General features: G+C 35.2%; 2 protein-coding genes across 3 annotated transcripts in view; one reads left to right on the forward strand and one right to left on the reverse strand.

The window, feature by feature from the left end:
• The window catches only part of FBXL13 (F-box and leucine rich repeat protein 13), a 76522-nt gene that overhangs the window by 33405 nt on the left and 20046 nt on the right, over window positions 1–23071 (reverse strand). The window contains 2 exon segments of the mRNA XM_035341867.1: window positions 872–1030; window positions 8367–8461. Coding sequence (XP_035197758.1) covers window positions 872–1030; window positions 8367–8461 — 254 coding nt within the window.
• On the forward strand, window positions 840–18380 carry LRRC17 (leucine rich repeat containing 17). Of its 2 annotated transcripts, XM_035314814.1 has the most exons (4): window positions 840–960; window positions 11538–12408; window positions 16085–16240; window positions 17434–18380. In XM_035314814.1, exons 2-4 carry the CDS (start codon window positions 11658–11660, stop codon window positions 17838–17840), a joined length of 1314 nt encoding a protein of 437 aa, XP_035170705.1. In that variant the 5' UTR covers window positions 840–960; window positions 11538–11657; the 3' UTR covers window positions 17841–18380. The 2 variants fall into 2 exon arrangements, with proteins under 2 accessions (XP_035170705.1, XP_035170706.1); XM_035314815.1 differs by lacking the exon at window positions 16085–16240.

Here is a 23071-nt window from a genome sequence, read left to right on the forward strand (position 1 = left end):
TATCACTGTGCAATACTTCCCATAGTCTCAGCATTATTGTCAGAAAGAAGAGACAGACACAGAGCAAGAAGAGTAAGAACAAGACTTGCCATATCTGTTTTCCTCCTTGGTTCTGGAAAGTTTTTGTGAAATGGGAAGCTAAACCATTACTCCATTACCCTAATTTCTTTATCATTTTGCATGTATTTTTTTGTTTGGACAATCTTCTCAGTGTATGCAGGGATATACAAAGGAGTCTTTATTAACACACTGGCAGACTTTTATTACCTTATAGTTTAGTATTACATATACATTTGTAGCACATTTCAAGATATAAAACACATTTGAAAGTTTCTAAAATAGTACCAGATTCTAAAATCTTGGGCATTTTTAGAATTCTAAATGGAGAGCAAAATAATAATGATAATAATAAAACACCTATTTTTACTTATAAACACTACTTCAATCTATATTTTAAATCATTATAAAATAGCAACAGAAGTCCACTTTTGAATTATTTCCCTTTTCAGGAAATCAAGTGCAAATTTGTATTTTTCTGATGCACAGTGGCTTTTATTTCTTGATACCTTAGTTAAAACTGCATTTTCAAACCTCCTGATTTAAAATCCTAACTAATCATAACATAGAATTAGTCTATTTATGGCTACAAAAAGCAAGCCTTGTTCTCATTATGCAGTAAGTACTAGCTGTTTGTGGATCTGACACTTTGTTGGACGTGATCCAAACCTATAGTGCTATTATTCCTCAGTAAAATTTAAACAGCTGTAGTCATGTAATTCAAAACCCTGGAAGTCTGCTGCAGTGCTTGTTCTGCTTCAGTATACCATGAATGCAGGATGCAGCCAGTCATATAAAGGATTCTCTTCTTCACAGAATGAAAGAAAGATGTGAAGTACAAACCTGAATGCAACCTGAAAGGTCCAAACAGATGAGCTTGTGACATCCTGTTCCGGAGCCCAGGTACTGTAAACCTTTGTCTGTGAATTTTCTGCAGGGAGCTAAATTCAGATAGTGCAGATTGGGAAAGCTCCTTTTCAAAATTAAAAGAGAGAGAGAGAGAGAGAGAGAGAGTGCAGATTATTACAAGAATATGTTACAGAATCAAAAGAACATAAAATACTATCGCTAAAATATTCTGGAAATTACTGTAAGAAATGATGTTATACATTAAATAGGATTTGCTTCTTGCTGAGGTTTGAAAGTTTCTTTTGTTTTTCTGCTGCACTTTTTCCTCTGCTCCATGAATTGCATATTAGTGGGGAATAGCACTATCATATAGCATATTTCACTGTATCAAAAGAATATCATTTTAAAGTTATCTCAACTGCAAAACCATTATTTTTTTTAGTTAACTGTGATTTTTGTGTGCATACTTTGAAAATGAATAAACTTCTCAATGTAAGCTTGGTGGACTGCCTTTGCCATTGATTTTACAAGCAGTGCCTGGTGGAAATGAAAACCAGAGCTCTATCAAAGGACGTTAACAACACAAATATACAGTTAGAGCTTCCCTGCTCATATAATTATTTAGAAGAGTACTATTAAAAGAATCTGAAAAGTTGAAAGAGATACAAAAGTGAATTAAGTGCCTATATCTTGTATTTTTCAATGTTTTCTAAAGTTTTAATCAGTTCTTTTGGAAAATATTTCTTTATACTAAATGTTAGCTAAAAGAAAGCAAACTGTATAAACAGAAAATGTTAATCTACAGCACGCTGTAAAAGCTAAGAATCTATACTCAGAATATATATGTAAGTGTCCATCTGCAGACTTGGTTTATAGCATACTGAAAACTATTTATTTTACTGAACTAAATTTCTAACTGGAACTGAACTAAATTTCTAACTGGAATAAATAACTGTTGCCACAGGCACCACAAATGAAAGCATACAGAAAATCAGAGCCTAGAATTAGGACCTACTGCTCTGGTAGACATTTAGTCTACATTTGCAATTCTGCAAGTCAGCAAAAGTAGTCATTTTGAAGAAAGACAGGAACACCCACTGAGGAACTGACTACTTAAGGAGTGGCATAAATTTTCAGAACTGACTTTTTACTTTCAATATAGAGTGGGGAAACATGCTGTCTTGAACTGAACGGGAAAAAAAAGAGAGAGAGAGAGAGAAAGAGGAAGCTGGAAAATAATGAAATAATGTTATATATATATATATATTTTTTTTTTAAAAAAAAAAAAAAGGATAATACAAAAATATTACAAATGAAATGTAAGATTGCATTTCATGAAAAAAAGAAAACAAGACAGACAAAAACAGATATTAGAATATGAGGTCTTGCATTTGTGGTTTTCTTACTAAACAGATACATTTATCTCACTGTAAGTACAGAAATACAAGTATGCTTCTTGATAGAAGCATGTCTTTTTGCATTTTAGTGACATGCCACAGAAGTGAGTGGAGAAAATCAAACTCAGAGAGAGTAAACTTCCAAACACATCTAAGAAAACAGATAATAAATTAGTAGGATTTTTAAAACTCTGGCAGTTTAAAATCTTTTAAAACTATACGTTGCTACAAGGTTGCACAACTTAAGGTACAGAGAAGCCTTTCTTATTGCAATTTGAATGTTGGTCAAAACTTTCTAGTACTCTTGAAGAGTCACTGATTTTCCTTGCAGGTCATATGACCCATTTTTATGACCTGAGAATTTTAATACATGACTTCTTCTGCCATTTTTAAAGCGACAGGTTTCTTAGAACTTAAGCTTGAGCAAGTAGACAAGTATAAATCCTTGTTTTGTGTTACTGCTGAATTCTTCAGGAATTGGGTTTTATTGACTTTTCTGATTAATTTGGCATTAGCAGTCTCAAGATCATTGTTTTAAAAGCAATCGGATAGAATCACCTTCTCACACTTTTCCAAATAGCAATATTCACGTCTATGTCATATGCAGAAAGACATTTCAGAGGGAAACTGTACCTGATGATCCATGTTGTTTAATACAAAGGTTAAAATGTTTGTGTGGAAATGTAGGAGAGAATCAAAAATGGCATGTTTCACCATGTTCAGACTACACTTGTTCATTTTTCCAATAATGAACACTTGATATACAATAGCAAACTTCGTGTACACTACTACAAAATACAATAACGCCACCTTTAAGAACTTTGTACTAATTACCTTATTAAACAGGACCTGTATTGAGATGTGTTTTTTGACATGGCACATGAATTTGTTATGAAGTGTGTCTGCTATGAAAGTCTTCACAGGACAGCGAATTTTTTAACCTCCTAGTAATGTCAGAAACAGTGATCTTTCATTTTTGCTCCAATATTGTCAATAAAAAGAGTGGTATCTTATGCTTTTATATCAGGAACATAATGTGCAGCTGGAAAAACTATTGCTGAGGTACATGTTAATTGCAAAACATATACTGGTATTTTACCAGAGAAGAATTTTCCTTTTTATTTCAAATATTTTATCACATTAAAAGCTTCATCTACTCTGGAGAATACTTCCTTGGTGAAATGTGAATTACATACCAAACGAAATACATGGATCTGACTTTTGGTGGTAATGGGATACTTATGTAACCAAAATATCATAGGCTAGGATTACCTATAGAACAGCTGTTCCAAACTTCGACATAAAATATATGAAAATTTAGAAAGACAAAATATTAGCCAACATGGAGAAAAAACAGATTATGATGAGAATAAAACTGATGAAGAGGTGACTGGAAAGAGTGGAGACACTAAACAGAAAACTTTGTTGAAGTATATGTTAGTAATCTGAGGACTGAGCATTATAGACAGAGAAGAGCAAATACAAAAGAAAGATTTCTGGACTTTGTGGGGGTTCTCTTGAAAGGAGAACATTAGTTTTCCTCATGGGAAAGAGAAAAAATCTTCAGCTATCTTCAAACTCTATACGCTTCTTTGTGGAGGCCACTATCCTGGGTCATCAAGCTTCTTTTCCTTTATGGCAGCCTTTAATGCAGCAAGCAATCTTTAACCCACCAAGCAATCTTTGAGTCTCAGAGGGATACATCTGAGCAGGAAAGGCAGACCTCTGTAACCAATCGTCCAAATAAGATTTTAGAATAACTTTTTTTTTTTTTCTTTTTTTTTCTTTTTTTTTTTTTTTCTCCCAGCTGGCACAAAAGTACTTGTCTCACACAATACACCTATCAACAATCCTTTCTAGCAAAAATCCATTTTTATGAACATACCTTCATGCAAACTTTTTGCATCATCAATAGTAACTGGACATGCCATAGAAATTTTTTGACTAGCATGTTCTCTTTAAAGTTTCTGTAAAAAATACAGAAACTTTAAAGTTTTTGTAGAACTGTTCTCTTTAACGTTTCTGTGAAATATGTAGAGTAGGTTAGCATATATTGTTAATTAAAGTAGTATTAGAGGACGGGCATCCTCTATTTGATCAAGAAAGCAGATGGAACCATCTTTGGACAGCTGGAGGGAGCCTTACTCATGAGAGACTTTAACCCCTCTGAAATCTGCTGGGAGGACAGTATGTCTGGTTGCAAACAATCCAAATACTTCTGCAGTGTGTTGAAGACAATTTCTTGATCCAGATGACTGATGAGCAGTCCAGAGATGATGTTCTGCTGCACTGACTTCACAAATAAGAAAAAAATGGTCCAGGATGTGAAGAACTGGAGTGGTCTTGGTTACAGCAACCATGAAAAAGAGGAGCTTAAAATCCTGAGAGAAGACAGCAAGACAAATTGTGAGAGAAAGCCTAAGCTTGAGAGCAGATCTTCAGTTTTTCAGTGGTCTACTTGACAGGATCTCATGGTAATTGGATCTCAGTGCCATGGAGGGCAAAAGGAGAGCTCAGGAGATCTGGATGATCTTTAAGGCCAAGGTGCCTAATGGCTTTTCTGCCTCAGTTTTAATCCTAAGGTTTGCCTTCAGGCCCGCCAGAAGCCTTATAGTAGAGACAGGGAGTGAAGCAACATCCACAATAGAAGATACTATCAGGGAGCCTTTAAGGAAATAAGACCAGGTGGGACGCAGGAGTACCAAGAAAGTTGACTCCTCTCACTGTGTAGTGGTTTCATACCAATGGATAGCTAAGCTCCACTACAAACACTCTCTCATTCTCCCTCCACAAAGGAAGAGGGGGAGAAAATATGATGGAAAAGGAATCAAGGGTTGAGATGAAGACAAGGAGATCACTCACCAATTACTGTCATGGGCAAAATAGACTCAACATAAAGAGATTAATATAAATTATTGCTAAACAGCCTAGAGCAGCGAGGAACTAAAAGCAAACTAAAAACACCTTCTATGTCCTCCCCCTGAGTGGTGCAGGGGAATGGGGAATGGTAGTTGAGGTCAGTCGGCAACACTTCATCATCTGCTGCTCCTTCCCAGTCACTCTCTTCCCCTGCTCCAGCATGGGGTCCTTTCCACAGGATGCCATCCATCTCAATGTGATCCTACATGGGCTTCCTACAGATTGCAGCTCTTCAAGAACTGCTTCAATATGGTTTTGTACCATGGGGTCCATCCTTCAAGAATGAACTGCTCCAACATGGGCAGCAGCTCCTGCCAGACCTCCTGTTCCTGCATGGGCTCATCACCACGGGCTGCAGCCTCCTCCAGGCCACATCCACCTACTCCACCAGGGGCTCCTCCAGGGGCTGCAGTGTGGAGATCTGCTCCACTGCAGCTCCCTGGCTCAGCTGGCAGGGGCAAATGGCAAGTCCCTTTTGGAGATGGCTGGAGCTGGCTCTGATTTGACATGGGGCAGCAGCTGGGATCTGCTCACAGAGGACACCCCTGCAGTCCCCCTGCTACCAGAACCTTTCCACATAAACCCAATATAGACTGAGAGGCCTCACTCATCATTTTTGAAAGGTCTAGGTAAGCAGAGGAAATCCCAGATGACTGGAAGAAAGGAAATGTCACATCCACCATCAGGAAGAGGACGAAGAAGGATCCAGGAAACTACAGCCAGTTGGCCTCACCTAAGTCCCTAGGAAGGTTATGTAGCAAACGCTCCTTGAAGCCATGCCCAAACACATGAAGTATGATGAAATCACTGGATCTTCAGATAAAGGGAGAACAGCAACTTCTGTGTATCCTGACTACAGCAAGGTCTTCAGTGCACTATCCTTTATAGCCAAAGGAGTAAAATATAGGCTGGATAAGTGAACTTCAAAGTGAGTGATTTATTATTATTTTTATTATTATTATTTATTTTTTATTTTTTGGATTACAAAGCCCAAGGATTGTCTCCAATGGTAATAAATCCCATTGGTAGCTTGTGACAACTGGCATCCTTCCAGGGTCAATATTTCTTTAGTAATGATCTAGGTGACAGAACATTGTGTATTCTCAGCAAATTCACAAAAGACACCAAACTGGGGGAGTTGCAATATACAGGAGAGTAAGACCACTATTCAGAGAGATTTAGTCTGGAAAAATAGGCTGACAGAAACTTCATGAAATGCAACAAAGACCAATTAAAAGTCCCTCATCTGGGATGGAATAACCCTATGCAATAGGCTAGGCACAGACTGGACAGAAAGCAGAACTGGACTATCAAACCCGTGCACTTGAGAGTCCTGGTCAATAACATTTTCAATGTAAGTCAACAGTGTGCTCTCATGAAAAAGGTGGCCAACTGCATAATATTAGCACTTGTATGTGCTAATACATACTAGGCTGTATTAGGAAAACTAACCAGCAAGTCAAGGGAAGTAATTATTCCCCTCTATTTGACACTCATGAGACAGCATCCTTTTGGGGCTCCCCAGTACAAGAAGATACTGACATTCTATGGCAAGTCCAGTGGAGGGCCTCCAATATTCTTAGAGGTGCATGATGTACAAGGAGAGTCTGAGAAAATTGGGTTTGTATAGCCCGAAGAAGAGACTGTTAAGGGAGATATCTTATTGCTCTCTGTAACTATCTAATGGGAGTATAGAAAATATAAAAACAGATTCTTTTTGAGCGTTAAAGGACAAGAGACTGAAGACAAATTGCAACACAGTCCTTCTTTTCATTTTCTTTTTTTTTTTTTTTTTTTTTTTTCCTGGAAGAGTTCTTAGTTTTAATATGATGCATGCCACTTAAAAACTTACTACATAATGTCTGGGGAAGAAACCATTGCCCTATTAAACCTAATTAAAATTCTAACAACATTCTGAAAAGTCTTCTATATTCTATAACAAGCTAAACATCTGATGTAATCCAGGCAAGTGAATACATTTAATATCAGTGAAAAAGAAAGAAAAAGACTTTTTAAATAAGGTTTGCACTTTTTTCTGCTCTATGTGGAGACATGCTGAACCAAATTATATCTGGGAGATGCTTAATAGCTATGTTAAGTGTATTCAGATATGAATTGCATATAACCAGCAAGTTTTAAGACCATGCCCAAAGGAGCATTTTGAACATCTCTTCACATGGTTCATGTAATAAAAGCTTTTCCCTCTGGATATTTGGATAGTCTAAGACAAACAATATAATCCTAAAATATCAACTACTGTCAAATTTTGCTACTTGTTGAAAATTTTCTTCTTTTCATTACTTTGAAAAAATACTTGGGTATTTTAATCAGTGGAATGCTGATTTGGCAGCTTCATTTGCAATAATTAGTAAAATAAGCAAGGAGTGTCACCTAGTGCAGCAAAACTCATAGCTAAATGTTCTTCCTCCAAATACACAGGGTAAAGTCATTTATGGCTCATACTGAGAACAAATCTTAATGCTTGCTATCCCATGAACTAGGTTCAGGCATCACATAGGAACATATTTGCAGGTGTGTATCAAATACATGTTGTCAAAACAATATAATACTGAAAATATTGAAGGAAATATTGAAGGAAAAAGAATGGACAAAACATGTAATGGTGATTGCACACTTGGACACCTTTCACATAAAGGCTCTCACAAATACCTAGAAATTTAGTGAAACATATTGACAGCCCGTGGTGTACTAATGAATGAAGGAATAAAGGATTTGGAAATAATGTACGATTAAAATGTTTTGTTGCTGACAACTCCAAATTTAAAATAAGCGACAACCTCCTCAGAGACTGGTGAAAATTTGAAGCCTTTTTATTAAACTTAATTCAGATTAAATGGAACAGTTTCCCCAAGTAATGTATAAAATAAATGAGAACTTCTCTGATTACCTCTGAATCCTAAAAAGCTCTGTTTTCAAATAGAAGTAATTAGTTAAGAACATAGAATCACAGGATAATAGAATATCCTGAGTTGAAAGGGACCCATAAGGATCATCGAGTTCAACTCCTAACACAAGTCTTTACTTTTTATCAGTGAGATTTGTGTACCCAAGTAACCAAAGTACATTAAAAATTATTCCATCTCAGTATTAAATAGATTTGTAGAGAAAAATTTTGTTACTTACACAATTGTGTTACTTAGTCCCCGGCATTCAGAGAGATTTAAGTCTTGCAAATTCTTACATTCACCTAAAAAAAAAATAAATAATCTTTTGAAAGGTTAAAAGTTCAAATTCTCAGAGCACCACAGAAACATAAGAATTCTTATCACAGATTCAGTCCACTTAGGCCAATATCCTACTAGAAACTATTGCCATATCAGATTACTGAACAGAAAGCACACACACACACAAAAATGTAGACTACATAGCTGAAGTAAGTTGCCCAGAGGAAATGTCTCTTCTTACACTCCATCAACAAATTGCTGGCTGAGAAAGCTACCTAATTAAGCAATTTGGTGTTAGGAAATGACAGAATTAGGTTTTCCACATAAATTATCTGTTCCCTCCCACTGATACATTGTGATATCATTATTTGATTGTATACATGAAATATTTTTTCCCTCTAAAAGTAGAGGTGCAGCAACCAGACAAAATGTAGGAAATGCCCTGCTTATTATCTGCAGCTATGGAATTTCAGAGAATTTTGATATCTGTGAAATTCTCTTCTGTGTACATATAATGTTTACATATAATTTTTGGAAACTACAATTTTCAGAGATTTTTCAGCAATTTTAACACAATAATGAAAAGTAGATGTCTGACACTCAGCCCTCACACATCCATTCTCTTTGCCAAATTTTAAGTCTATCCTCAAAGGTAATGATGCAAAAATTCCTGTTAAACACTTTTAAACACAAAAATATTTTGCCTTAGTTTTACCTTCAAAAACAACTGATTTGTCTAAACTGAAATGAAAACAAAAAGTAAACCCAATACAGATATCTAATATGAAAAACATAGCATGAAATGTTTACATAGTTACAAGAAATGCATTAAAAAAACTTTTCTAAATATATATATATATATTCACCTGGTAAGCCAAATACATGTTTTCAATTGCAGTCAAGCATTAGTCCAACAGTAGGTCTGTACATTCTTTTCTATTGGAACTATGACTTCATTGGCATCCTGTTACACTAACTCAATACATTTTTGAAGAGTAGGATCTTCATCCCTCAGGATCCCTGAGAGGGATTGCATAACTCCAAAGAATCTAAGCAATGAAAATCATCATTAAGGCTGCTAAGCCACTGAAACAACACACCTATTATATTATTCTTGCCCTAATACTAAATGAGACATGGTTATCAACCTGTAAATGCTACTGAAAGGAGTTGCACATTTTGGTATTAGAGCTGACTATAATTTAGTTTGCAGGCAGGGTGTAAGACTAGTAATAAATGCCAATTAAGACCCAGGAGATGGAAAGGAAGATGAAAGAATATTTCCATAATTATTTATTACTTTTCCTTCTCCAAGCTGTATTTTTTCTATTTCCAAGCTCTTCTAATAGAGTGAGATTTCACAATACCAGAATGGCGAACAGTTCAAAACAACACAGAGGATCACAGTTATGACTGAAGTTATTAAAACACATGATCAAATTACACAGAGTAGCACATAACTGCCAAAAAGTAACAAATACATTTTCATTTTCATGTAAGGAGTAAAGTCATCAGTGCAATGCACTCTATGAATTAACTGAATATGAATGCAGATAGACAACTGGCAACTACAGGAACAAAATGGAAAAACCAATCAACAGATTTTCAAAGTTATTAAAAGTTAAGTAAATATTGACAACTGGCCATATGGATTAGAGGGATGTAGTAACATGCACGGACAGGACTGTTCCGTTTGTATAAGTTAGAACTACACAAATACTGGGAATGCTCTACAGTCCAGATTTGATTTAAACTGATCTATTAATTTGCTTAAACATGACAGATTGCTTTGCTGTCAGAGGGGTTTTACCTAATATTAGCTGATTTATTATACAACTTTTCCTCCAGATGAAGAGAAGTTTTTTTGAGGCCAGAACAGTTGATTTTCAGAAACAGAATATCCATGCAATGATCTGCATTCAAGATTGCATTCATTGCACCTTCTTAAGTGCTAAGGTCAAAAAAATAAAAATAAAAATTGAGCATATGAACATAGTGCAAAGATGTCCACAGTTATAGGAAAAAAAAAAAAAAAAAAGTAATCAAGCCAAAAAATGAAGAATTCAAAAAAAAAAAAAATTGGAAGGAATGATGGTGACCAACAAAAACTACAAAATTTATGAGATGAAAAGAAGTCAGATAATATAAAAACTTCAAGGGCTAAAGTGTTTCTGAGGAAACACCACCATGTGTCCAAACTTTAATGAAAACGACTGGACAAGGGGCACTGCATAGGAGCACTGCAAGAAACTGAGGAGGGAACATAGGCTAGAATTGTACTAACAATACTAAGGCAATTTTGGACATGGTTGCATGAAGCAGTCCTTGTCTTCCACTAAGAATAATCCCTGGTGATTGTGTTTGGCTTGCCTGGAAAGGCAAAATCTCCTGGCTAACACCTCTACGCCTCCTCAGGTGGGCAGACCTGGGAGTGGTTTGAAGCAGGCCACTGACAGGATTATTACTTTTCCTTCTCCAAGCTGTATTTTTTCTATTCCCAATTTCTAAACCTGCAGGTTCCCTTTGCACTGTTTACCTTCAGATAATAACCTCAGATGCTTCTGAAAAAGTCTGTATTTGGGTCCTTCTCGGAGCAGTCCTGCCAAATTTGTCTATCTGACATGGGCCGTGCAAGACACTTGATAGTAGCAAAGCTACTTAGGGTAAAATGGGACTCAACCTGAAAGCAAATGCACTTTAAAGCTGAAGTTTTGATAGGAATGCTGCATGATTTTCCCTGGCCTGGCTCATATGTGTTCCAGTAGGTCAACACCTGGCAAGCTGGAAAATATCAGCCTCAAGCTCCTCTCTCAAGCTTATCTTCCAAGATGAATTTAAATACAAAGAAGACTCATTCTGATGGCACTTTCCTAAACGTAAGACCCTTCTAACAAATCAGTTAGAAAGGTCTCCACAGTTTGCCATGTTTTATCAAAATGAATGACAGTAGACCACAGATAGTAAAACCAACAAAAAAATGAGATAGGTCATTACTTTTTCAAAGTATTTGTGAAGCTCCAAGTAGTGTAATGATTGAGTACTTGACTATAAGTTGCACATTATGTACAAGCCTCCATGAAAAGGCCTATTTCATTTGTTCTAATATTTTATTTTTCTTATTTCTTTTCAGGTATACCTCACACCTCAGCTGTGCCTTCTCAAATCTGGACAACACTGTTTGAAACAACCAAAAACTTCAACTGACATTCCAGTTGTCACAAAAAATAACTGGTGCTAGCTGAATGTCAGGATGCAAGTAGTTACTATTATAGTACTACTACTTCTTTGTAAAGCATCTGATTTTAGGAAGACAAGGAGTAGGAATTTGAGAAACAATGAAAGGGAAAAAATCTCAAGGAAAACATCTAGCACTGTTAAGCGCAATGCCCTAGGCCTACCATGTGATATATACACTTATCTTCATGAGAAATACCTAGACTGTCAGGAAAGAAAACTGATTTTTGTGGCACCTGATTGGCCTGAGGATTTGAAACACATGCTGCTAGCAAGAAACAGGATTCGTAAATTGAAGAATAATATGTTTTCTAAGTATAAAGTACTGAAAAGTCTGGATTTACAGCAGAATGATATATCAAAAATTGAGAGCCAGGCTTTCTTTGGTTTGAATAAACTTACTACACTCTTACTCCAGCATAACCAAATCAAGACTTTATCCGAGGAGATTTTTATTTATATGCCTAATCTAAACTACCTACGTCTTTATGATAATCCCTGGCATTGCAACTGTGAACTAGAAACTCTTGTTACAATGCTGCAGGTTCCAACAAACAGGAATTTGGGAAATTATGCCAAGTGTGTGCACCCAATAGAACTGAAAAATCAGAAGCTAAAACAGATAAAAGCTGAACAGCTATGTAGTGAAGAGGACAGGCAGGACCCCCAGAACATAAAACAGGAGAAGCCTGTCAAACCAGAATTTGATTCCTCTTTGTGCCACATATATGTATTTCCTGTACCAACTCTGAACTGCAAGAGGAAAGGTTTGTATCATTCTTTTTAACTGAATGAATTATATTGATACTCTAGCCCCCTTACTCCTTTTCTTCACATACTATGTACAGCAAACCCATATAGTACCAGTATTATCTTGACTTACTTTCACTAATACTGTTAATTACTTTTCTCTTTTCTACTGTAAATATTTTTCTCACAAATATTCTTTAATGCTCATTGTACAACAAAAATCAACAGGAGTGAAATAAAGCCCCTGCTTAAGTTACTGAAGCACCAGCACCTCACCTGTCTGATTTTACAACTATAAGCATACTCATCAGTCATATTACAGCAGTCCCAAAATTTTTGTACTGATAAAAAGAAGCACGGAGTGTATTTTCTTCCTTCCCATGTACAAACACAAAGATAGCAAGAAGTTTGACAAAAGGGAACTGTGAAGCAGGACTGGAGCAGCCATCTGTGCTTACAATCCCCAAAGGAACCTAATTGCAAGGAAGAGCCATTGCAACCTCACATTTTCTGTGCAAGATTTCTTCTACTGTGGGAAGAAATTGCATGCTTTTCTTCATAAAGAAATATCTTCACTGTGTTCCCAGCAAAAACATTTCAAAGCTGAAGTGCCTTCAAGAAATCTTTTTCAGACACTTGGATCCATTCCATTCCCAAATGCATCTCAGGCTCCATAGTTAAGCCCTAAGGGCAAACCAGCTGGGGCATTTGTCAACACAAAAATGCACATTTATTCATGCTTTATATTACTCATATTTTATGCCACAGTGAAACAAAGCAAAGAACAAAACAATTCAGAAGAGAGTTGTTTTTCAACATTATAAAATCTGAACTAAAACTCTTTGCAAGTAGCCCTAACTGGGAGGATTTTCTCACAATTTCTGCAAAGTATATCCTGTAATACTAGACCACTGCAGAATATTTTGCCTACTTGTATCATCCAACATGTTTTCTACACTTCTATTTGTCCTTACTCTTGAACTTTAATGCCAGAGAGAAGCTCAGAAGTCAATATAAGGATATGATACCTAAATATAAAGCATTAATCAGTTCAATATTTGATTATATGGTTTGTCTGTTATGTATGTCATAAAAAAGTCTTGATGCGTTTATTTTTTCCTCACTGCTAAATTCCTTTTGCCATGCAGCTATGTCTTCTTATTAATGATTTATGCTTTTCTATTGGCTAACATTCATTCATTTCTTAATATTTACCTACCTTTCCTTGCAGATAAGATTTTAATTATTATATTACAGATTATGATCTTAATTATCCTTTATAGGATCCTAATTACATCATCATTGCCTCATATCTCCAGTAAACTGTGCAATTGAACAGAAAAATGGTTGGTATATAATATAAATGGCAATATAAGACTGAGTTTCCAGCTATTCTCATTTAACTGTATAGAAGAGATAAGATGAATACATTAACAACACTCAAAAACTTTTGGCAAGATAAATGTTACTCTTTTTTTTTTTTTTTTTTTTTTTTTTTTTTTTAAAAGTTCATAGGAACCTTCAATGTGGTCTGATCTTCATGGGAGTTTCACAGGAGTTTCACAGTTTTTTTTTTGTTTGTTTGTTTTAAAGAAAAAAAAATAAAAAAAAGTATTACTGTCTTCTCTAGTAATAATCAAGGAAGAAATAGTTACTTCAACAGCCACAGGAATGTACTAGAGGGTAAAGGGACTCCCTTCTTCAGGTCAAGAACTAACTATATCACTCCTGGACTTCTGGAATGTCTAGCATGCACACAGTAAGTCCAATGGTAGGAAGTATCAGATCTACGGTGCATATGCTTGACAGCTGGATGCACATATCCCATGGATATTTGGGTTTTCTGAACATATGGCAATCTTTGATGAAAGCATTGTACTTATTTTCCCTGCATATGATTAGTGTGCAGCAGATGCACAATTTCATTGGAATTTTCATCAGAAAAATGAGTATAATGCACTCAAAATCCCAAGAAAATATAAAAATTCCTCTAAATCCACATGGAAAAGATTTCAGAGTAGAAAGCAAGGTGTAACACCTGCCAGATCAGTAACATGAGAGAAAAGATTGTAACCCATTATTCTTCAATAATGATAGGGATGGAGTGACCAGCAGTATAGCAGTACTATGGATCTCTAATGAGACATGAGAAAGCCTGCTCTTTGTCCCTCGGGATCCCAGTTAATGCCTGAAAGCTCACGAAGCAGACATGAAAAATAAATATAATTATATGTATGTCCTCCATTTTAAGAACTTCTTATTTATATCTCATCAGATCAGTGATATGTCAGAATGGTCAGTGCTTCAAAACTGAAGTATCTTATGTCCTTGCCCATTTAAAAAAATAATAAATAAATAAATAAATAAATAAAGCCACAATAATTGGATGCAAAAGTACTTTCTGCTTGCTTTTCTGCAAAAGAATTGGGATTCACAAGTTGAAAAAGACTGCTTTCCAGTACAGCCAAACTCTCCAAGTATCTAATTGCAAGCATTATTTGCATTCAATTCATGATAACTAGTCACTGAAACTTTGACATCTGCACAAGCAGGAAACATTCCAAACAAAGCAGACTGGAGTTTTTATAATGTTTACATATTTATAATACATTTATTTATCATACCAATTCTCTACTAAAATTCAAATATAACGGAAGAAGTCTCTGATGTGTCACTTTAATCTCTATAACGACTGATGCGTTAGACGTCTGCAGAAATTCAGAAGTATACTGGCAATAGCAATTTCAGCACAGATCCAGGAACCTACTTTTATTCAAAAATGGTCAAAGACAAGGAACCATCCTTTTTACTGAGTCCAAGATGAGAACATTTAGTGGACAAAAACCATGAAGATTAGGTTTATTAAGCTTATCCTGAGAGGATTCAAACCACAGTTGCATTTCTGAACAATGTGCCCATACTACTGAAATTGAAGCTATTCTTTCTCTAACTCTTTCAAAAAGAACACCATGAGGGTATGTAGATGACAGAGAGGTGCTTGGCTACTCTGGTAATGCCAATAATTCAAGTAGGATAGAGATGTAGATAGACAGAATGCTTAGAAATGCCACTATGCTGCCTGGACATACAATGAATATAGAAACAAAATACAAAGCATTAAATACTATTTTAAGTACTAAGAGACTAGAATTATAGAAGTACAACTACATATATTACTAAATATAATAATTGCCACTTTTATTGCTGATAAAATTTAGAACATTTTGCCTTTTGGCAACAGAAAACAATGTAATACAGCACACAATAGTTAGATTATGGAAGATGTACCAATGTACCTTTTTTTTACATAGTTACTGTCTTTTTTCTTTCTTTTAATCTAAATGATCAAGCATTTCACACATATCTTTCTTTAGTATAGTATGAATACTACCCTACCTACCCCATTCCTATGCAAATGGATAGTATAGTTCTATTAAAATAAAAATGTAAAACACAAAAAGATGCTTTACTATAAGCACTAATGATGATAGTAACTTTTATATGAAGTGTAAAGATGGAAATGAAAAAAGCAATCAAAGTCAGAAGCAGAAAAAACATCTTGACACAAGTATTGGGAAAGAAACCAAGAAATAATGCTAGACTGACAAAGCTCAGTGTGGAATGCAACTGCGATACCTAATCAGTAAGAATTATCTAAAGCTAACACAAGTTATGTCTTTTCCTTTTTTTAAGATTTAAAGAAAGTTCCGGGTAACATACCCCCAGATATAGTTAAACTTGATTTGTCCAACAACAAAATTAGACAACTACGATCCAAAGAGTTTGAAGATGTCAGTGAATTGAAGGTATTAAACCTAAACAGTAATGGAATAGCTTACATTGATCCTGGTAAGAATAATTTTAAATATTCTTTTAAAAGTTATTTGTGTTTTATTAATTATAAACTTTGGTAACATCTTTGTCATATACAAACATGGGGAAAAATGATTTAAAAATTCACAAGTTGGTTCAAATTTAAACTTTTGTAGAAAATTTGCACTGAAATGTGTTAATCATGGAAGTCAGTGAAGAGAGACTGATTTCAGCTGCTATTTCTTAATACTAAGCCAACCAAGTGCAAAAACAGAATTTCACAGACAGAAGGCTAATCATTTACCAAAATGCCAAATAGTTAAATGCCTTTAAATATCTATGCCAAATCTTTACAATGTTGTCATATAATGAGGCTGCTTTTAAATAATATTTGATAGAAAATAATAGATGAACCAAAAGAATTTAAACTATTTTGTATTAAAAATCGCTATATATAATTGCTCTTAAATTATTTATCATTAGAACTTGTGGTCTTGGTTAGCAATTTGTTTATTACCTATATGTACTTGATTTTTAATTATGAAAGCAGACACAAAGAAAGAGAGATAGAAAGAATGAAGCAATAAGAGCCTTCTCTAGAAGCATTATAGAAGGTAGATAGTAGGAGGAAGTGGTAATAACAGTAAAATTGTATTTATGAGGCTTAACATTATACATAGTCAACTTATTTAAATTAAGCCTTCTGCCATGCAATGAAACTGAGTACACTTGTAAAAAGTATGAACTGATCTCTAAAATATGACTCCAAATTATTATTATGAAGATCAGTATTTATTTTCTTCTGCATCTTAAAATATTCATTTTAAAGGTTCTGTATATATGCATATACCCAAATGCATACATACATATAAAAACTACTAGCCCTCCATTTTGTCTAACATGTAATCAACTATATTTCTATTTCTGTATCAGGGCAATAACAGTAGAATTTTAAGAGCAAATAAAGCATTCATTTACCTCCACTACATAGATGCGTATTCATACACATTTTGTAACTTTATCATAAGTACAACTCCCCTGAGGTTGACATATTCATAACAATATATGTCAATACTCAGGGCACAAGCCATATTCTAAAGTTCAGTGTTTGAAAAGTATTTTTGTAGCCGTTAGCAATATATATATATAACTATGAAGAAGTTATTTCCTGTTGCAAATAAGCATATTTTCTCTAATTCATCTTTATATATTATCTTTCTGTTGATTAGCTGCTTTCTCAGGACTCAATAACTTAGAGGAGCTGGACCTATCAAACAACAGCTTGCAGAATTTTGAATATGGAGTACTAGAAGATCTTTACTTTCTGAAAGTACTGTGGCTGAGAGAGAATCCTTGGAGATGTGATTACAACATTCATTATCTTTTTTACTGGTTGAAACATCACTACAATGTTCACTATAATGGCCTGGAATGCAAAATGCCTGAGGAATACAAAGGATGGTCTGTTGGAAAATATGTTCGAAGTTACTACGAGGAGTGTCCAAAAGACAAGCTGCCCATTTATCCAGAAACTTTTGATCTGGACAGAGATGATGAGGAATGGGAACGACAAAAAGGACAATCAGTTCAAACAGCAAAAAAGCACAGCGTAGTTGTCACTGTGATAGGCAAATAAGGGAATCCTTTTTTTCTTCTACATTCAAATATTTGATACTCTGTCAAACAAACAAACAAAAAAAAACCCATGCTGTTTACATTTTTTGTTAATTATACTGATTGTTGTAAGACTATTTTCCTACAAGGATTTCTGTTTAGTGCAGTTAATAAGCACAGAATGGCATTAGTTACACATCATCCTTCAATGGTTAATTGTTTCTGACTATTTGTTCTGCACATTCTTGTGAAATATTTTGTCAAATATTCAAAACTATGCAGTAGGAATGGATAGACACAAGTGTAGATATGTGATGGGGAAGAGCAGTGTATGAACATTATGCATGAACACAGCTTATGTGCTGACATGGAACTTGCCGCAGGATTATGACCAAGACACACCTCTTTCTTGAATGTATCATCAGTTCTTTATATCTATCAGTTTCCTGAAATATTCCCAGAAAACATTTCTAAGATTTTTGTATCAGCTTCCTGTTGTTTTATTGTATATGAAAACTCAAAATGAAGATTGATTTTAAATATAGCTCTGGAAAAACAGGAATGGCAGTTGTTATACTGATCAGGATTCACACCCTGAAGTTGGGTTCTACTGGCTGATTTGCCAATGTTCCTTTTCAGTCTTACGTGAATACTCAGCTTCTGCCTCTTCCATACCTGACCTGCATGAACATAGGAATAGCTGAAACACAGCTGGCTCCCAAGATACAGTTCCAGTTTTGCTTGTATTGGCTTTGTTTACCTTTTGCAAAAGGCAGTACTGAAGTCTTGTCATGTCAGCTTGATACAGATTACATGACATCACTTCTAGGTCAAGAGGAACATGTGAAGATTGCTGCAGCCTGCATCCCATATGCTGGTGCCCATCCCAGCTGAAGGTAAGTATGCTTTTGAGTAAAAGTGTTGGATATTCTCAAATTTCACCCTTCCCCTGACTCGTTTGTAAAATGCACTTTACAGGATCTCTTTATCACGCCATTGTCTATCTGAATATACATTCATAAAACCCTGTGACTATTCTAATACAGAGCCATACAAATGCCCTAGCTAAATAGCCAGTACCTCTAAAGATAAAATTAATTTATACTGACTAAATGTTCCTTTACAAAATGAAACAAACAAACAAACAAACAAACAACAAAAAACTTTTTTCTGAATGACTATCATTGGCTTTTACATAATATTTTTGATTTTTTAATGTCTGCACCATATAATACTGAACTAGACCTAGTGTCTGTTAAAGACAGATATTATCAATCCTTTTTCATACATGGAAAGGATAAGTAACTCCCCAGGCTCATATGGCAGACAAATTGGAGATGCTGGATTAAAGCTTCAATATTCCCAGTTCAAGCCCTAGGTCAAGCTCTTACTCTTTCATAAGTAAGAAATATGTGAGTGCAGGATAGAGATTCAGGGCCAAAATTTTAGATATCTGTTGGCTATCATGGAAGAAGTACTGGAACACACCAAGGAGAAAATTTGCTTCTTTACAGCTCTGCACACAATTATGGTGTTTGCAGATTCCTCCAGTGCTCCAGCCACAATCCCAAAAGGTCACATATTTTATTTTAGAAGTGTAATACAAAGCACTCAGCACTGTTATGCTAACATGAAATAAAAACAAAACGTAAAAGAAAAACTCAGAAAATATTAAAGGTCATAGAAATACCAAAGGATTCTTAAGTAAAAACATATTACATATGTTAATATTACAGGAATGGCAGTTGTTACACTGCTCAGGATTCAAACCCAAAAGTTAGGTTCTACTTGCTGATTTACCATTGTTCCTGTTCAGTCTTGAGTGAATACTCAGCCTGTAATATATTACATTAATATACTAATGATGCCTGTAATATATTACATTAATTAACATACATTAACTCTATTCCTTCATGTTCTTCATTATTCACATTATGAGTCTATCTAATGGTTCTTTACTGATAAACTGAATAATTAAGCCATTTCATCTGCATAACCTTTTAAAAACTTCATTAGAAATACAATTATATATTACTCATTCCTGTTCCTGTCAATATCTTAAGCATTATCTTAATTATTAAAGGGTAATCCTGAGAAGATGGAGCACTGAAGAATTTCCCATTTGGCCAGTAATATTCAGTAGATGGGACATTTTCTAGAAACTTTTAAAAGTGCCAGAAGGAAAAAAAAAAAAAAAAAAATCTATCATGGGTAGTAGCTTGCCATAACTGAAGTACTCCTCCTCCTCTCAAATTCTGGAGGATTTTGTCAGTACAGAAGGGAACCTCTGGGAATGATTGAAAAGGACAGACAACAGAATCAGAGCAGAACATCTGTTACTGGCGGTACAGGCAATAGAAAAAAGCTGAGTAGGAAAAAATGAGTTTATAAACCACATTATCCTAATTTCTGCACAGAGTCAGTGTTAAGAAAAAGAAAATAGCTTGAGGTAGACCAAAGTCAGGATAGGAAAGACAATTCTGGAAAAGATCCTAGGGGGAAGGCTGGGTGGGAGTTCTCTGATCTCTGGTCAGCAGGAGGTTAGGGGTTGGAAAAGCAGTGGAATTAAAACTGAGGAACAGTGGCCTAATTGTTGGAAATAACAAGTTCAAAGGGGGATTCCTAAACAGATCACAAAGTGTCCCTCTTAGGATGAAGACTACTACCTACAGGCAGCAGTGATAAATAGGGAGAGCAATCAGTCAGGGCTCTCAAACGGGCACAGAAGATGTTGCATCTGCTGAAGGTTCAAGGGGATGATAACCTGAACTAGCTGCCTGTACCTAACTGCACAAGATGTTTGCTGACACCTCTTAAGTGTATAATATGTAAGCGAAGGAAATATCGACACAGACATGCTGCAGGATCATGGTTCAACATCTATCCAGCAATAAGGGTTTCAGTGCAGACCTGTGAAATCATTGTCGTCTCAGAAGCTCACGGATGATAATAAAGAAAGACTCATGCAATTAAATGAAAATGAAATTCAAATACTTTGAGTGGACCTATCTAGAGTTCTGAGAATCAGAATGGAAAAAGAGTTCTTGCAGTCAAGAGAAGAATGGACGAAAGTGTTGGATGTTGGATTTATCCTTGCTATTATTTTCTTCAGATGGCTTCTGGAGCTTTCCAGGAGTAACTACAATTTGTATGCTTTTAACTACAATCCACTGGGAAAACAGAAAGATATAATAAAGGGAGAAGGAGAGGAAGAGGCCCTGGGCAAAAAAAAAAAAAAAAAAAAAAAAAAAAAAAAGAGGCAGAAAAGCACTACGGTTTTCCTTACGTTGGCATTTTCAGACACCCATACTGAGGAAGTGGCAAAAGAGACAGTAATTCCAGTTAACAGCTGGTTTAAAAAAAAAAAAAAAAAGCATTACAGGCTTATTTTCTATTTCTCTGAGCTTCTCTGAAACCTACTATAAACTAAAGTACACCCCCCATGAAGCCCCACAACCACAAACCACAATTTAATCTCGAAATTTCTTTGTCTCTGAACTGTTTAGTCACAGAGGCTCCAGGAGCACTTCTACGTTTAAAAGAAACTCAGGGGCCTTCCTGAAGACCTTTAGGGAAGACCTTTGCATGCTTTTTAATTCCTTTACTTTAGTAATTTTTCTCTCACTTTCCACTCTTCCTCTCTGCATAACCAGGAAATAACTGCATGATAGTGCTGCTTGTCTTCATGATATGCAGTATGTACCAGGAGCGTTGTCCTAAGGGAACAACCACAATACTCGATAGCAGCAGTGCCTCTCTCCACACAATACATATTAAAGATGATTTTGCATCACCTTTGACCATGACGGGGTGCAAGAAAAATGAATAGCTATGTCAGTCCTGTGACCACTAATGGGGATAAAGCACTTCAAATCCCTCTGAGGAAATCTTAGCTCCAGCACTAGGAATATGAATGGCAGTTTTTAAATGCAATTCCCAGTCACACATGGAGGTGAAATAATTCTCTAAGACTGCTGAGTGGGTGGAGTAATACCACAAGCAGCTGAGCTATAACCCATGAATCTTACGTACTCATTTTTCTTTGGCACAATAACACATTCATTTGCCAAAAACAGTTTGAGCTGGAATCATATATCATTTGTATGTAGAAATTAAACAATAACTAGAGTTTCAAGCACGCTCTACATAGCATTCTTGCTCTACATCAAAAAACAATGTTTAGAAATTTCAGCTAATAATTTACAAACAAAAAAATATTAACAAGATTACCAAGTCAAACAGAACTAAAAAGCAGCTAACATCATTGCTGTTCTACCATTAACAATAAAAACACATTGCCAAAATCTGTGTAATCTTGGATTTATTTGGAAAGACAAGGTCAGAACTGTAGCTCAGGGAAGTTCCAATGGAAAGGTTCATAACATCTGTAGCCTGTAACTGAACAGACAGTTCAAGGCAGTTTGTTCGCTGAAGAAGTGTCAAAAGAAGAGAATTTCAATATGATTTTCAATCACTAAAAGATGATAGAGAACTAGTTTTGCAGCAAGTTTAAGTCACCAACATGAACTTCAAAAGAATGGCATAAGCAGACTATCCAACTGATATCGATGTTTTGTTAGCAGAAGAAATACGTTATTACTCTAAATAGCAACAGTACACCAATATAAATTTGTGTCATACCTAAAATGAATTCCTGGGTATCTTCAAAGTTAGAAGACAGAGCTTCAATGTTTCTGAAAATCTCCTGTGGACCATCAATTCACCACAATAAGTTTAAAATGAATTGCATTGAATAGATGAAAATAAATATAATCTTTGATTTTGAACCTAATGAAGATGTAAGTTATCAACAAAAATGGAAAATACATAGATTGTAGATTCAAAGATTGAATTTAGTGTCTTAAATGTAAGATAAATGGAAATGGATGACAACCAACATACTGATATTCCAACAGGTACAACACACATACTGATACTTAGTTTAGTATCAGTACTTACTAAGTTAAATTATTGTAACTAGATATGAATCATTTAAACCACATGATAGAAAAGACAGAGCACATATAAAGTTTAATGCTACATCAACTGTTCTTTATGGGGTTTTAGCTCAGAGGAGTGCTGTTTTTATTTCAGGCCTTTATCTTCGAACTACATCTTAGACCTTCACAGCTACAACAAGGTCATTTCTGCAACAGTTTATAACTATAACTTGAACTCTCTTTCTTTCTTTCTTTCTTTCTTTCTTTCTTTCTTTCTTTCTTTCTTTCTTTCTTTCTTTCTTTCTTTCTTTCT

The sequence above is a fragment of the Oxyura jamaicensis genome, chromosome 1 (assembly GCF_011077185.1).
Source record: "Oxyura jamaicensis isolate SHBP4307 breed ruddy duck chromosome 1, BPBGC_Ojam_1.0, whole genome shotgun sequence".
Classification (NCBI taxonomy): Eukaryota; Metazoa; Chordata; class Aves; order Anseriformes; family Anatidae; genus Oxyura; species Oxyura jamaicensis.